General features: G+C 42.8%; 1 protein-coding gene across 1 annotated transcript; it reads right to left on the bottom strand.

Annotated features, from left to right (window-relative positions):
• Positions 1-14,355: 14,355 nt before the first annotated feature.
• LOC148165134 (olfactory receptor 10H2-like) lies at positions 14,356-15,315 on the bottom strand. The gene has a single exon (XM_088022303.1). The coding sequence runs from the start codon at positions 15,313-15,315 to the stop codon at positions 14,356-14,358; it is 960 nt and encodes a 319-aa protein (XP_087878429.1).
• Positions 15,316-16,350: the final 1,035 nt, after the last annotated feature.

The following is a 16,350-nucleotide window of genomic DNA, read 5'->3' as shown; positions in this document are numbered from 1 at the left end:
CTCCTAGTTTCTGACAACTCTTCTCCATGGTCCTGAAAGAGAACCACATTTTATGTTTCTCTTCTCTGCAGCAGGATACAGGCGTGCATCTCATTCCCATACTTTCAGATTCTAAAGAGAGAGATAGCAGGGACCAGACCAAATTGCTATCTTACCTAATTCAAAATGGCCTTTGTTGGAGAACAATTGTTCCGACAGACCTTAATTTTGTTGTACCGTGACTATCTAAGTGAGACACTTACATATATGTAAGTGAGCCTGGGCCAGATCCAGGGAATGGCCGTGCCTAATCCTAATGCCTGATGCCTGCACCTTCTCATTGGTCTCGGTCTCAAGAACCCAGGCTTGCAAATATAAATTCAATTAAAAAATTGAAGAATTTTTTAAATGGGATAGAGATCCACTACATCTGTACAATATATACCATAAAATTTAATAAAGGTCGCTAAGAGGAAAGCAGGAGTCAAACTGAGTAGACTGTGCAGATGGTACCAGTTGATTTGGGCCCAACGAAGGAATAGATATCCCAAGGGAAGCCAGGGCAAAGGAGCATCCCAGGCATAGAGAACTGCAAGAGCAAATGCATGGAGGTGTGAGGGGCATGGAGAAAGTGAAGTGGCAGACTATTAAGGGGGTTTTGAGATGTCTTAGAACAATCTCACTGGGAACCGGACAGGACACTGGACCAGCAGGAGATGCTGAAGAGGAAACCAGAGAGGCTGCCTGAGTTACTGGTGATGCTGAATGAATGTGAAGGCCCCAAACACCCTATATCCACAAGCTTTAGGCTTTTTCGTCAGAGGAAAGCCCAAAATATGGGGATTTTATAATGGAACTTGGTCCCCTGTATTGGTCAGCTTAGGTTAAGTATGATGAGGTAACCACTGGTGACCTCAAAATCTTAGTGGCCAACAACCACAGAGCTTCATGTCTTGGTCATGCTTATGGTCATGGTGGGTCAGCAGAAGCTCTGCTTGAGGGGATCTTCTTCATTGCAGGACCAAATCTGAAGGATCTGCCCTCTCTGGGAACAGCTGGTCTTGTGGCAAGAGCAAAATAAAGATGTCAGAACCACATAAGGCTCTTAAGATTCCTGCTTACTAGTGGCACATGTCAATTCCCATCACAATTCATTGGCCCAAGCAAGATTTGTGGCTAAGCCTGGCTTTCATAAGAGTTAAGAATTATAATCCTCCTGCAGGGATGGGTCCATGACTGCTTTGGGGGCATTTCCTCCACTCAGCAGAAATCAGGAAAGGAGATAAAGGGTGAGCAAACCCAATGCCAAGAAAGGGACACTAAGCTCTGGAGAAAGGTCCTTTATTGTTGCCCCTGTGAACTCAGGACCCAGAAAAGGCAAGGATGGAGCCTGAGGCTGTAGAGCAAGGGTTCTGATTCATCCCAGGGAGTGGAGTATAAGGGCTTGGGTCAGCAGTTCGGCCACCTCTCACAAATGCAAGCAAATCTCCTTAATTCACAAGAACAGTCACTCTAGGGTCTATAGCTGTGCATCATCATGTAGGCTGGGGCAGTTACATTATCATGTAGCTCCTTGAAGTCCCATTTGCTGTAAAGAGATGCCCACAAAATCCCTGAGTAGATGGGCCAGTGCCTGCGCCCCCCAGCCCTGCTCTCTATGAGTGAAGGTCTGCCCCTGTGGGTCTTGAGGCCTCCAATGGGAGTCATTTTTGAGCCCATTTTATAGTAGTCCCATCTGGTCAACCCTTTCCCAAATCCCCCCCCCCCCCCCAGTGGAGAGACTGAGCTCAAATGGGAGTGGCAAGAAGCAAAAGTCTTCAGAGAAGCCGAGGATCTCTAAGTTCAGGGACCACTATCTCTGATTGTCTCATCCCACTGATCCTCTCCCCTTCTCTGAGGTCCATTCATCCTGAAGCCAGATTTTACCCTGTCCAAATTCTAGCTCTGCCGCCTGCTATCGACTTAAGAGTCTTAATGTCTGAGCATCTGTTTTCCTCTTTTGCAAAATGGGAGCACATTCTGAGGATGTCAGTACCAGTGCGTGTAAGGTATAGAATATATGTTCAGGCAGCTGATGAGTTTACCAAGATGAATTCTGCCCTAAGCCTGGACCATTCCAGGGCAGTTTGCCAGACAGGGAAAGGTGATGGTAGCAGATGGAAACATCAAAAGAAAAACAAAAATTGTGAGGAGGCCGGTTACTGCCAGGAAGGCATAGTGGGTTCAATGTTGTCCCCACCAAAAAGATATGCCCATATCCTAACCCCAGGTATCTGTGAATGTGACCTTATTTGGGAAAAGGGTCTTTGCAAATGAAATTTAGTGAAGGATATTGAGATGAGATCATCCTGGATTAACCGAGTGAGCCCTGAACCCAATGACAAGTGTCCTTATAAGGGACAAAAGAGAGAAGGCACAGAGAAGAGTAGGGTGTGTGACCACAGAGGCAGGGATTGGAGGGACGGGCCAACGAGCCAAGGAATACCTACAGCCACCAGAAGCTAGAAGAGACAGGAAAAGATCCTCCTCTACAGTCTTTGGAGGGAGTGTAGCTCTGCTGACATGTTGGTTTGGGACTTCTGGCCTCCAGAACTGTGGAAGAGTAAGTTTCTGTTGTGTTAAGCCACACAGTTTGTGGCTCTTTGTTACAGAGGCCACAAGAAACTCATACAGTTGGCAAGTGCTACATTATTATACTCCTGAATAGGCCCAACCTGCATATTAGTACTTTCAGGGCTCTGAGAAGTCCTGCAACAAAGAACCAGTTTGGCATTGAATCCATTGTTTCTCAAGCACTTAAATGGGAATACCCTCCCCAAGTAACAAAACAACAATAGCTGTTGTGGTAGAAAGTGTGGCATGTTGTTTGGGAGTTGCTGCAGGTAAATAGTGAGTGGTCATAAACTCACTCTTCAAAAGCCTTGCCAGTCTCTTGGGGGTGGGGGGACTGTCGTAGGTGGTTATGGGCAACTGCATCACAGACAGGGAGACTCACATGTAAGTGGGGGTTGAGCCATCCATCCACCTGTGGTTGTCTTTCTGGCCCTCTTTGAAGAGGCTTATCAAGATGTCACCTGCCCAGTTGATGTCGGGAAGTCCTAGAAGGGAGAAGGTATACTGCGAGGTAAAATTCCAAAATATCTATGCCTTCACCATGGGAGCAACCAATTATATAAACCAATTAATAACCAAAAAGAGAAACATACTGATAATAATGCATTAATAGTAGGAGATTTCAACACTCCACTCAAAACAATAGATAGATCGCTTAAGCAGAAGATCAACAAAGAAACAAGAGCTTTGAGGGACATATTGGGCCAAATGGACTTCTTAGACATATATAGAACATTCCATCCTAAAACAACAGAATACTCATTCTTCTCAAGTGCACACAGAACTTTCTCCTGAATGGATCCCATACTGGGTCACAAATCAGATCTCAACCGATACCAAAAGACTGAAATTATTCCCTGCATATTTTCAGAACACAATGGTTTGAAACTGGAACTCAACCACCAGGAAAAATTTGGAAGGAACGCAAACATTTGGAGGTTAAAAAGTATCCTGCTAAAGAATGAATGGGTCAACCAGGAAATTAAAGAAGAACTTAAACAATTCATTGAAACTAATGAGAATGAAAACACATTGGTCCAAAATCTATGGGATACTGCAAAGGCAGTCCTTCAGGGAAGTACAAAGCCATCCAAGCCTCTCTCTAAAAATTAGAAACATCCCTAATGCACAAACTAACCGTACACCTAAAGGACCCGGAGAAAGAACAGCAAATAGAGCCTAAACCAAGCAGGAGAAGAGAAATAATAAAGATTAGAGCAGAGATCAATGAAATAGAAACTAGAAGGACAGTAGAAGAGATCAACAAAAGTAGAAGCTGGTTCATTGAAAGAATTAATAAGATCAATAAACCTCTGGCCAGACTTATACAAAAGAAAAGAGAAAGGACCCAAATTAATAAAATCATGAATGAAAGGTACAGAAATCATGACCAATACCAAGGACATTGAGATAATTATCAGAATTTGTTACCAGCAGCAATATGCGAACAAACTTGGCAATGTAGCAGAAATGGATGCATTCCCGGATACTTATAAACTTCCAAGACTGAAACAGGAAGAAATAGACAATCTGAGCAGACCAATAACTGGGAGGAAATTGAGAGAGTAATCAAAAACTTCCCAAAAACAAGAGTCCAGGGCCAGATGGCTTCTACCAAACATTTAAGGAAGAAATCATGCCTATTCTACTGAAGCTGTTTCAAAAAATAGAAATGGAAGGAAAACTTCAAAACTCAGTTGATGAGGCCAGCATTACCCTGATCCCAAAACCAGACAAAGACCCCATCAAAAAGGAGAATTACAGACCAATATCCCTGATGAACATGGATGCCAAAATACTCACCAAGATCCTAGCCAATAGGATCCAACAGTACATTAAAAAGATTATTCACCATGACCAGGTGGGGTTTATTCCTGGGATACAAACGTGGTTCAACATGGCAAATCAAACAACGTAATAGTGCACATTAACAAAAGAAGAGAGAAGAACCATATGATCCTCCCAACTGATGCAGAAAAAGCATTTGACAAAATACAGCATCCCCTCCAGATTAAAACTCTTCAAAATATAGGGATAGAGGGAACATCCCTCAACATCATAAAAGCCATCTATGAAAAGCCCACAGCGAATATCATTCTCAGTGGGGAAAAACTGAGAGCTTTCCATTTAAGGTCAGCAACATGAGAGGGATGGCCACCCTCACCACTTTTTTTCAACATAGTACTAGAAGTTCTAGCCTCAGCAATCAGACAACAAAAAGAAATAAAAGACATTCAAACTGGCAAAGAAGTCAAACTCTCTCTCTTCACAGATGACATGATACTTTATGTGGAAAATACAAAAGACTCTACCCCCAAATTGCTAGAACTCATACAGCAATTCAGCAATGTGGCAGGATACAAAACCAATACACAGAAATCAGTTCCATTTCTATACAATAACAGTGTGACTGAAGAAAGAGAAATTAAGGAATCGATTCAATTTACAATAGCACCAAAAACCATAAGATACCTAGGAATAAACTTAACCAAGGAGGTAAAGGATCTATACTCTAGACTCTACAGAACACTTATGAAAGAAATTGAAGAAGACACAAAGAGATGGGAAAATATTCCATGTTCATGGATTGGAAGAAAAAAACACTGAGAAAATGTCTATGCTGCCCAGAGCAATCTACACTTTCAATGCAATCCCTATCAAAAGACCATCGACGGAGCAAGATGGCGGAGGAGTAGGAGACCTGGATTTCGTCTGGTCTCAGGAATTCAGCTGAATAGGGATCAAACCATTCTGAACACCTACGAACTCAACAGGAGATCAAAGAGGAGAGTAGCAACAACTATCTGAACAGAGAAGCAACCACTTACTGGAAGGTAGGACGTGCGGAGAAGTGAATCTGAGGCGATATTCGGGAGGATAGACGGCAGGGGAGGGGGCCTCCGTCGGCCGCTTCTGGCAAGTGATAGAGCCGGAGCACAAAATAGGAACTGTTAGAAGCCGGCTCCGCTGAGGGACGTCGCTGCAGTGGGTAAGCAGGGGGTGGAATCCTCCCAGGACAGTGTGGTCTCAGGACCCTTGGGGTCACAGAAAGACCGGGGGAGCCTGAGTGTGCCAGAGCTCCCAGGTATCGGAGCGGGGAAGCCGGCTGCAGAGACGGAGCTGAGGCGCGGGCTCTCAGCTTGGGGTGGCCATAAACTGTGATCTGCGGCCCAGTCGGGCCACTGCTCCTCCAGCAGGGACCCAACAGACGGCAGATCCGGGGAGACTCCCCTTCCTTCCCGGGGAGGAGTGGCGCAGGAACGCACCGCAGGGATCTGCTGGGTTTGGAGACTCCACACGGGGTCGGGTGCCAGAGATAGCAACGCTCGGTCACAGGCCGGGTGAGAACGGAGAGCGGCCGGAGACCGGTGACAAGGGAGTGACTGCTTTTCTCTGTGGGCGCACTGAGGAGCGGGGCCCCGAGTTCTCAGCTCCTCCGGGTGGAGATTGGGAGGCCACCATTTTTGCCCTGGTCCTCCAAGGCTGTATGGAGACCCTGCAGGGAACAAAAGCTCCCGAGAGCAAACCCCAGCTGCTTGCTCAGCACGGACTGACAAGGGCGGGGCAATTCAGCCTCGGCAAAGACATTTGGAAACCACAGCAACAGGCCCCTCCCCCAGAAGATCAGCATGAACAGCCAGCAAGCCAAGACCAAGTTTACCCATCAAGGAGAACGGGAGAACTCCAGCGCTAGGGGAATACTGCACAAAGAATTCATGGCTTTTTTTTTACCATGATTTATTAGTTCATCAAAGTTAATTTTTGTTAACTGTTTTTTTCCCTTTTTCAACCAACATCTTATCAATCCCTTTAAAAAAAAACATTTTTTATTTTTCATTTTTAGAGTCATATTTTATCCCTTCATAGTAGTTACCCTTATTTTTGGCATATATATATAAGTTGTTCTCTCTTTAAAATTTTGAGATACAGTTTCTTTTAACAGACCAAAATATACCCTAAATCTCTAGTGTATGGCTCTGTTCTAGTCTCCTGCCTGATCACATTCTCTCCCTTTTTTCTTTTTTTTTTCTTAAATCTTCTTTCTTTTCTCAAACAACTTCTTATCTTATCAAGTCCTTTTATAAAATCTTTTATAATTTTCATCTTTACAGTCATCTTCCATCCCTTCATTGTATCACCCTTATTTTGTACATATATGTCTTTCTTCCTTTAAAATTTTAGGAGGCACTTTTTTCTAACAGACCAAAATACGCCCAAAATCTAGTGTGTGGCACTGATCTATGCACTAGCCTGATCATATTTGATCACATTCTGGTTTTTTTGTATTGTTCTGTTTTTGTTTTTATGTTTTTTTTCTTTTTTTTTCTCTTTCTTTTTTCTTTCTTTCCCTTTCTTTTCCCCTGGTTTCAGGTCTTTTCTGATTTGTATACAGTATATTTGCTGGGGACGTTGTAAACCTGTTAGCATTTTGTTCTCTCATTCATCTAGTCTCCTCTGGACAAAATGACAAGACGAAAAAATCACCTCAGCAAAAAGAACAAGAGGTAGTACCGTCAGCCAGGGACCTACTCAATACGGACATTAGTACGATGTCGGACCTAGAGTTCAGAATCATGACTTTAAAGATACTAGCTGGGCTTGAAAAAAGCGTGGAAGTTATTAGAGAAACCCTTTCTGGAGAAATAAAAGAACTAAAATCTAACCAAGTCGAAATCAAAAAGGCTATTGATGAGGTGCAATAAAAAATGGGGGCACTAACTGCTAGGATAAATGAGGCAGAAGAGAGAATCAGTGATATAGAAGACCAAATGATGGAAAATAAAGAGGCTGAGAAAAAGAGGGAGAAACAACTACAGGATCACGAGGGCAGAATTCGAGAGATAAGTGATATGATACGATGAAACAACATTAGAATAATTGGGATCCCAGAAGAAGAAGAGAGAGAGAGGGGGGCAGAAGGTATATTGGAGCAAATAATAGCAGAGAACTTCCCTAATGTGAGGAAGGAAACAGGCATCAAAATCCAGGAGGCACAGAGAACCCCTCCCAAAATCAATAATAATAGGTCAACACCCCGACATCTAATAGTAAAACTTACGAGTCTCAGAGACAAAGAGAAAATCCTGAAAGCAGCTCGGGAGAAGAGATATGTAACCTACAATGGTAAAAATATTAGACTGGCAACAGACCTATCCACAGAGACCTGGCACGCCAGAAAGGACTGGCAAGATATCTTCAGAGCACTAAACGAGAAAAAAATGCAGCCAAGAATACTATATCCAGCTAGGCTGTCATTGAAAATAGAAGGAGAGATCAAAAGCTTCCAGAACAAACAAAAACTAAAGGAATTTGCAAACACGAAACCAGCCCTCCAAGAAATATTGAAAGGGGTCCTCTAAGCAAAGAGAGAGCCTAAAAGCAGCAAAGATCAGAAAGGAACACAGACAGCATACAGTAACAGTCACCTTACAGGCAATACAATGGCACTAAATTCATACCTTTCAATAGTTACCCTGAATGTAAATGGGCTCAATGCCCCAATCAAAAGACACAGGCTATCAGATTGGATTAAAAAACAAGACCCATCCATATGCTGTCTGCAAGAGACTCATTTTAGACCCAAAGACACCCCCAGATTGAAAGTGAGGGGGTGGAAAACCATTTACCATGCTAATGGACACCAAAAGAAAGCTGGGGTGGCAATCCTAATACCAGACAAACTAGATTTTAAAACAAAGAGTGTATTAAGAGATGAGGAAGGACACTCTATCCTACTTAAAGGGTCTATCCAACAAGAAGATCTAACAATTGTAAATATCTATGCCCCGAACATGGGAGCAGCCAATTATAGAAGGCAATTAATAACAAAAGCAAAAAAACACATTGACAACAATACAGTAATAGAGGGGGACTTTAACACCCCCCCCTGACTGAAATGGACAGATCATCTAAGCAAAAGATCAACAAGGAAATAAAGACTTTAAATGATACACTGGACCAAATGGACTTCACAGACTTATTCAGAACATTCCATCCCAAAGCAATGGAATACACATTCTTCTCTAGTGCCCATGGAACATTCTCCAGAATTAATCACATCCTAGGTCACAAATCAGGTCTCAACCGGTACCAAAAGATTGGGATCATTCCCTGCCTATTTTCAGACCACAATGCTTTGAAACTAGAACTCAACCACAAGAGGAAAGTCGGAAAGAACTCAAATACATGGAGGCTAAAGAGCATCCTACTAAAGAATGAATGGGTCAACCAGGAAATTAAAGAAGAATTAAAAAAATTCATGGAAACCAATGAAAATGAAAACACAACTGTCCAAAATCTTTGGGATACAGCAAAGGCGGTCCTAAGAGGAAAGTATATAGCAATACAAGCCTTTCTCAAGAAACAAGAAAGGTCTCAAATACACAACCTAACCCTACACCTAAAGGAGCTGGAGAAAGAACAGCAAATGAACCCTAAACCCAGCAGGAGAAGAGAAATCATAAAGATCAGAGCAGAAATCAATGAAATAGAAACCAAAAGAACAGTAGAACAGATCAACGAAACTAGGAGCTGGTTCTTTGAAAGAATTAACAAGATTGATAAACCCCTGGCCAGACTGATCAAAAAGAAAAGAGAAATGACCCAAATCAACAAATTCATGAATGAAAGAGGAGAGATCACAACCAACACCAAAGAAATACAAACAATTATAAGAACATATTATGAGCAACTCTATGCCAGCAAATTAGATAATCTGGAAGAAATGGGTGCATTCCTAGAGTTGTATCAACTACCAAAACTGAACCAGGAAGAAATAGAAAACCTGAACAGACCTATAACCACTAAGGAAATTGAAGCAGTCATCCAAAATCTCCCAAGAAACAAAAGCCCAGGACCAGATGGCTTCCCAGGGGAATTCTATCAGACATTTAAAGAAGAATTAATACCTATTCTCCTGAAACTGTTCCGAAAAATAGAAATGGAAGGAAAACTTCCAAATTCATTTTATGAGGCCACCATTACCTTGATCCCAAAACCAGACAAAGACCCCATCAAAAAGAAGAATTACAGACCAATATCCTTGATGAACATGGATGCAAAAATTCTCACCAAAATACTAGCCGATAGGATCCAACAGTACATTAAAAGGATTATTCACCACGACCAAGTGGGATTTATCCCTGGGCTGCAAGGCTGGTTCAACATCCGCAAATCAATCAACGTGATACAATACATTAACAAAAGAAAGAACAAGAATCATATGATTCTCTCAATAGATGCAGAAAAAGCATTTGACAAAGTACAGGATCCTTTCTTGATCAAAACTCTTCAGAGTATAGGGATAGAGGGTACGTACCTCAATATCATAAAAGCCATCTACGGAAAACCTACAGCGAATATCATTCTCAACGGGGAAAAGCTGAGAGCTTTTCCCCTAAGGTCAGGAATGCGACAGGGATGTCCACTCTCACCACTGCTATTCAACATAGTATTGGAAGTCCTAGCCACAGCAATCAGACAACAAAAAGAAATCAAAGGCATCCAAATTGGCAAAGAGGAAGCCAAACTCTCACTCTTTGCAGATGATATGATACTTTATGTGGAAAACCCAAAAGACTCCACCCCAAAACTGCTAGAACTCATACAGGAATTCAGTCAAGTAGCAGGCTATAAAATCAATGCACAGAAATCAGTGGCATTCCTATACACCAACAACAAGACAGAAGAGAGACAAATCAAGGAGTCGATCCCATTCACAATGGCACCCAAAACCATAAGATACCTAGGAATAAATTTAACCAAAGAGGCAAAGGATCTGTACTCAGAAAATTATAAAATACTCAGGAAAGAAATTGAAGAAGACACAAAGAAATGGAAAAACGTTCCATGCTCAGGGATTGGGAGAACCAACATTGTGAAGATGTCAATGTTCCCTAGAGCAATCTACATATTCAATGCAATCCCCATCAAAATACCATCCACTTTTTTCAAAGAAATGGAACAAATAATCCTAAAATTTGTATGGAACCAGAAGAGACCCCGAATAGCCAGAGGAATATTGAAAAAGAAAAGCAAAGCTGGTGGCATCACAATTCCGGACTTCCAGCTCTATTACAAAGCTGTGATCATCAAGACAGTATGGTGCTGGGCACAAAAACAGACACATAGATCAATGGAACAGAATTGAGAGCCCAGAAATGGACCCTCAACTCTACGGTCAACTTATCTTTGACAAAGCAGGAAAGAATGTCCAATGGCAAAAAGACAGTCTCTTCAACAAATGGTGTTGGGAAAATTGGACAGCCACATGCAGAAGAATGAAACTGGACCATTTCCTTACACCACACTCAAAAATAGACTCCAAATGTTTGAAAGACCTAAACGTGAGACAGGAGTCCATCAAAATCCTAAAGGAGAACACAGGAAGCAACCTCTTCGACCTCAGCCGCAGCAACTTCTTCCTAGAAACATCACCAAAGGCACGGGAAGCCAGGGCAAAAATGAACTATTGGGATTTCATCAAGATAAAAAGCTTTTGCACAGCAAAAGAAACAGTCCACAAAACCAAAAGACAACCGACAGAATGGGAGAAAATATTTGCAAATGACATATCAGATAAAGGGCTAGTATCCAACATCTATAAAGAACTTATCAAACTCAACACCCAAAGAACAAATAATCCAATCAAGAAATGGGCAGAAGAGATGAACAGGCATTTTTCCAAAGAAGACATCCAAATGGCCAACAGGCACATGAAAAATTGCTCAACATTGCTCGGCATCAGGGAAATCCAAATCAAAACCTCAATGAGATACCACCTCACACCAGTCAGAATGGCTAAAATTCACAAGTCAGGAAACGACAGATGTTGGTGAGGATGCGGAGAAAGGGGAACCCTCCTACAGTGTTGGTGGGAATGCAAGCCAGTGCAGCCGCTCTGAAAAGCAGTATGGAGGTTCCTCAAAAAGTTGAAAATAGAGCTACCCTAGACCCAGTAATTGCACTACTGGGTATTTACCCCAAAGATACAAACATAGCGATCTGAAGGGGCAACTGCACCCTAGTGTTTATAGCAGCAGTGTCCACAACAGCCAAACTATGGAAAGAGCCCAGGTGTCCACTGACACATGAATGGATAAAAAAGATGTGGTATATATATGCAATGGAATATTGTGCAGCCATCAAAAGAAATGAAATCTTGCCATTTGCAATGACATAGATCGAACTAGAGGATATTAAGCTGAGTAAAATAAGTCAATCAGAGAAAGACAATTATCATATGATCTCCCTGATATGAGGAATTTGAGAAACAAGACAGAGGATCATAGGGGAAGAGAGGAAAAAATGAAACCAGACGAAACCAGAGAGGGAGACAAACTATAAGAGACTCTTTTTTTAAATTTTATTTTATTATGTTATGTTAGTCACCATACAATACATCCTTCTGCAGAGCAAAGGAAACAGTCAACCAAACGAAGAGGCAACCTACAGAATGGGAGAAGATATTTGCAAAAGACACTACAGATAAAGGGCTGGTGTCCAAAATCTATAAAGAGACTCTTAATCTCAGGAAACAAACTGAGGGTTGCTGCCGTGGAGGGGGTGGGACGGATGGGGTGTCTGGGTGATGGACATTGGGGAGGGTAGGTGTTATGGTGAGCACTGTGGATTGTGTAAGACTGAGGAATTACAGACCTGTACCACTGAAACAAATAATAAATTTTATGTTAATTTAAAAAAAATCTAAGATTCAGCCCCTACTTCATGCTATGTACAAAAATTAATTCAAAATGGATCAAAGGCCTAAATGTAAAAGCTAAAACTATAATGTTCTTAGAGGACAACATGGCTGTACATCTCCATGACCTTGGATTAAGCAATCATTTCTTAGACATGACACCAAAACCATAAGCAATAAAGGAAACCAATATATAAATTGGATGTCATCAGAATTAAAATCTTCTGTACTGCAAAGAATATCAACAAGAGAGTGAAAAGACAACTCATAGAATGTGAGACAATACTTGAAACTCACCTATCTGATAAAGACCTTATAACTAGAAACTATGAAGAATTATTACAACTCAACAAAAAGACAAACAAGCCAATTTAAAAAATAGGTGAAATGTCTCAACAGCATTTCTCCAAGAACACATAGAAATGGCTGACAAGCATGTGATGAGATGCACAACATCATTACGTATCATGAAATGAAAATCAAAACCACCACGAGATACCACTTCTTACCACTCAGATAGCTATAACTAACAGGACAGGTAATAACAAATGTTGGCAAAGATGTGGAGAAATTTGAACCCTACTACATTGCTGGTGGGAATATAGAGGGGTACAGCCACTTTGGAAAACAGTCTGGAACTTTCTTTAAAAATTAAACAGAGTTACCATTGGATCAAAAAAATCCACTCCATAGTATACATGCAGCAGTGTGAAACCATATATTCAAGAAAAAAGGGTACACAAACATTCCTGGTGGCATGACTCAAAATAGCAAAAAGTAGAAATACTGAGAAGTTCAGCAAGCAATAAACGGACGGATGAAATACAGTTATGTCCCATTATCAACAATGGCCAAACTATGCAGAGAGCCCCAGTGTCCACTGATTGAGGAATGGATAAGGTATAGATATATACAACAGAATATTATTCAGCAATCAAAAAAATGAAATCTTGTCATTTGAAAGATGGAGCTAATGCTAAGGGAAATAAGTCACTCAGAAAAAGACAAACACCATATGATTTCACTCGTATATGGAATTTAAGAAAAAAACACATGAAGGTATGGGAAGGGGGAAATGGGAGAGAGGGGAAAAAACCATAAGAGACTCTTAATGATGGAGAAAAAACTGAGGGTTGATGGAGGGAGGTGGGTGAGGGATGGGCTGGGAGGGTGATGAATATTAAGGAGGGCACTTGTGATGAGCACTGGGTGTTGTATGTAAGTGATGAACCACTGAATTCTACTCCAGAAACCAATATTGCACTGTATGTTAACTAACTAAAATTTAAATTAAAAAAAAGAAAGAAAGAAATACAGTATGTGCACAGAATGGAATAGTATTTGGCAATAAAAAGGAATGAAGGTCTCATACATCCACAATATAAAGGAACCTTGAACACATTGTGCTAAGCGAGAGGACTCAGTCAAAATGACCACCTTGTGTAATTCCATTTATATGAAATGTTCAGAACAGGAAAGTGGAATGAGTAAGTCACGGGGATGAAAGGTACAGCATAGGGAATGTAGTCAATGGTATTGTAATAGCATTGTGTGGCGTCAAGTCACTATGCTATGCTGTACAATTGAAACTAAAATAACATCGTGTGGCAACTATACTTCAATTTTTAAAAAAATTAAACAATATTTTCTGGAAAAAAAGTGGTTTCCTATAGCTGGGGGTTATGGGAGTTGGAGAAGAAATGGGGACTGAATGGGTAGGGGTTTCCTTTTCGGGTGACAAAAATGTTTCAAATTGATGGTGGTGATGATCACATAACTCTGAATATACTATAGACCAATTGAACTGTGTACTTTAAATGGGTGAATTATATGGCATGTGGATTATATCTCAAGAAAGCTGTTTGATTACAAATAAAACTAATAGCCAAGACACAAACCAAGGGAGGAAGAAGAAGAAAAGTTCACATTTATTGAGCACCTGCTATGTCATAGAGGTTGTCACACGTCTTTTTACCAATCCTACTAGGTAGACATTGTAATCCTACAGGTGAGGGTATGGTCATCCTTCTACCTTCTTCTAAAACCACCTTCACACTGGCCACTTAGATGCTGGAGGGATAGAGTTTGCTGAGGAAGGTCTTCTTCATGGCAGTCTTCAGCTCCTTGTTCCTGAGACTGAAGATGATGGGACTGAGGAAGGGTGTGAGGACCGTGTACGTGATGGCCATCAGGGTGTTGCTTTTGTGGGAGTGCAGACCCTTGGGCTTAAGGTAGATGATAGAGGCAAAGCCATAGTGCACAATGACCACAATAAGGTGGGACACACAGGTGGAGAAGGCTTTGTGCCGGCCCTCAGCAGACGGGATCTTCAAGATGGCAGCCACAATTAAGGTGTAGGAGAGGAGGATGAGCAGAAAGCAACCCAACAAGTTGGTGATGCACACCAGGCCCACACCCAGGGCTACTACTGGTACATCAGTTCCACAGGCCAGCTTCAAGAGAGGAGGCACATGACATCCAAAATGCTGGATCTCATTGGGTCCACAGAAGGTGAGGTGAAAAATGGCTGTGGCCACCACCAGCCCTATGACAGAGCCACCAGACCAAGAACAGGCCACCAGGCAGGCGCAGCCACGGGGGCTCATGAGTACGTTGTAGCGCAAGGGGTGGCAGATGGCCACATAGCGGTCGTAGCCCATGACGGTGAGCAGGAAGGAGTGGGTGAAGCCGAACGTGAAGGAGAAGAACATCTGGCTAACACAGGCTGCAAAGGCGATGGTGCGGTGTGTGGAGAGCAGGTCGGCCAGCAGGCGCGGGGTGATGGACAAGGTGTAAAGGATCTCGGAGATAGACAGGGCACACAGGAAGAGGTACATGGGCATGTGCAGGCCACGTTCGCTCCAGACAGTGGCCATGATGAGCAGGTTCCCCAGCAGGGTGAACAGGTACATGAGCAGGAACAGCAGGAAGAAGATGGGCAGGAGACGTGGTGGGAAGGTGGAGAAGCCCACGAGGATGAATTCAGACACGGAGCTGTGGTTTAGGTCCAGCGTGGCGGCCATCACTGGGTGGGGAGAGAGGGAAGGCGGCCTGGTGGGTATAAGTTCTGGGTCCATGCTGAGCCTGGCTCAGGAGGACTTCCCCGGGGTTGGGGGGCCCTCACCCTCCACACCATGGCCAGTCCCTCCATGACCTGCTGCTCATGATGACTGTCAGCACTCCTGGGAGCTGCTTGGGGTTCACAGAAGATCGTGAGCCTCAGTTGTGTAATGCAGGCCCTGGCGCATAGTAAGAACGCTGTAAAAAATAATACTGATAATAATAATTACAACTACTGTTATTACTGTCATTGGCTCCATGCACAACCACCCGGCTTTCCTGCCTTTGAGCATGCTGGCCACTCCAAGCTTCTCTCCATCTCTGTGATTCCAAATCCTTCCTGAATTTTAAGTGCAAGCGACACCCTGATTGCTATCTTCAGCTGGAGGTCACCGCTCTTGTGTGGCATAGAGAGGATGTAGGCTCTGGTTAATTCTCAGCATTATCCCTTACTGGCTCACTGGGAACATGGAATAATCATCTTCGTTCCACAGGGCTGTAGTGGCACTTAGGTGAGGAGATACACATTCAGCTCCTAGCTACTATTGTTGTTGTGTGGTCTAACTTGTGTGAGTCCCCCACAAGGGTGTGGCACTGACCAGCATTACCAGAGTCACATTCTCTGGCCCCTGCTAGGCACTCTATCTCTGGTCACTCACCGATGCTCTTCTCTGAATCCCCTTCCCTCTCCTCAAGCCCTACCCACTCTCCTGTCCCCAACTTCCTGCTTTGTGGAGCAACCAAGGCTCGCAGCTGTGGGTTCTCTCATATCCTTCCCCGAGTGGCAACTGACTCACATCTGCCCCAGCTCCCCGGGAGGACAGCTCTCCTTCCAAGCAACTGCTCCATCCAGTGTTACCGCTCTGTCTTTCTGTCTATCTTTCTTCCTCTCTCTGCCATCGACAGCCTTGATGCAAAAATGCAACACCTCTTTAAAAATGCAGGATGGACCAACAGATGAATGGATAAACAGAAAGTGGTATCCATATGATGGAATA

Source organism: Eumetopias jubatus, unplaced genomic scaffold, assembly GCF_037043125.1.
Source record: "Eumetopias jubatus isolate StellerSeaLion01/CBP00866 unplaced genomic scaffold, mEumJub1_p1.0 scaffold_1, whole genome shotgun sequence".
NCBI lineage: Eukaryota > Metazoa > Chordata > Mammalia > Carnivora > Otariidae > Eumetopias > Eumetopias jubatus.
Note: the sequence above shows the minus strand (reverse complement) of the source record. Positions and strands in the feature narration are given on the sequence as shown.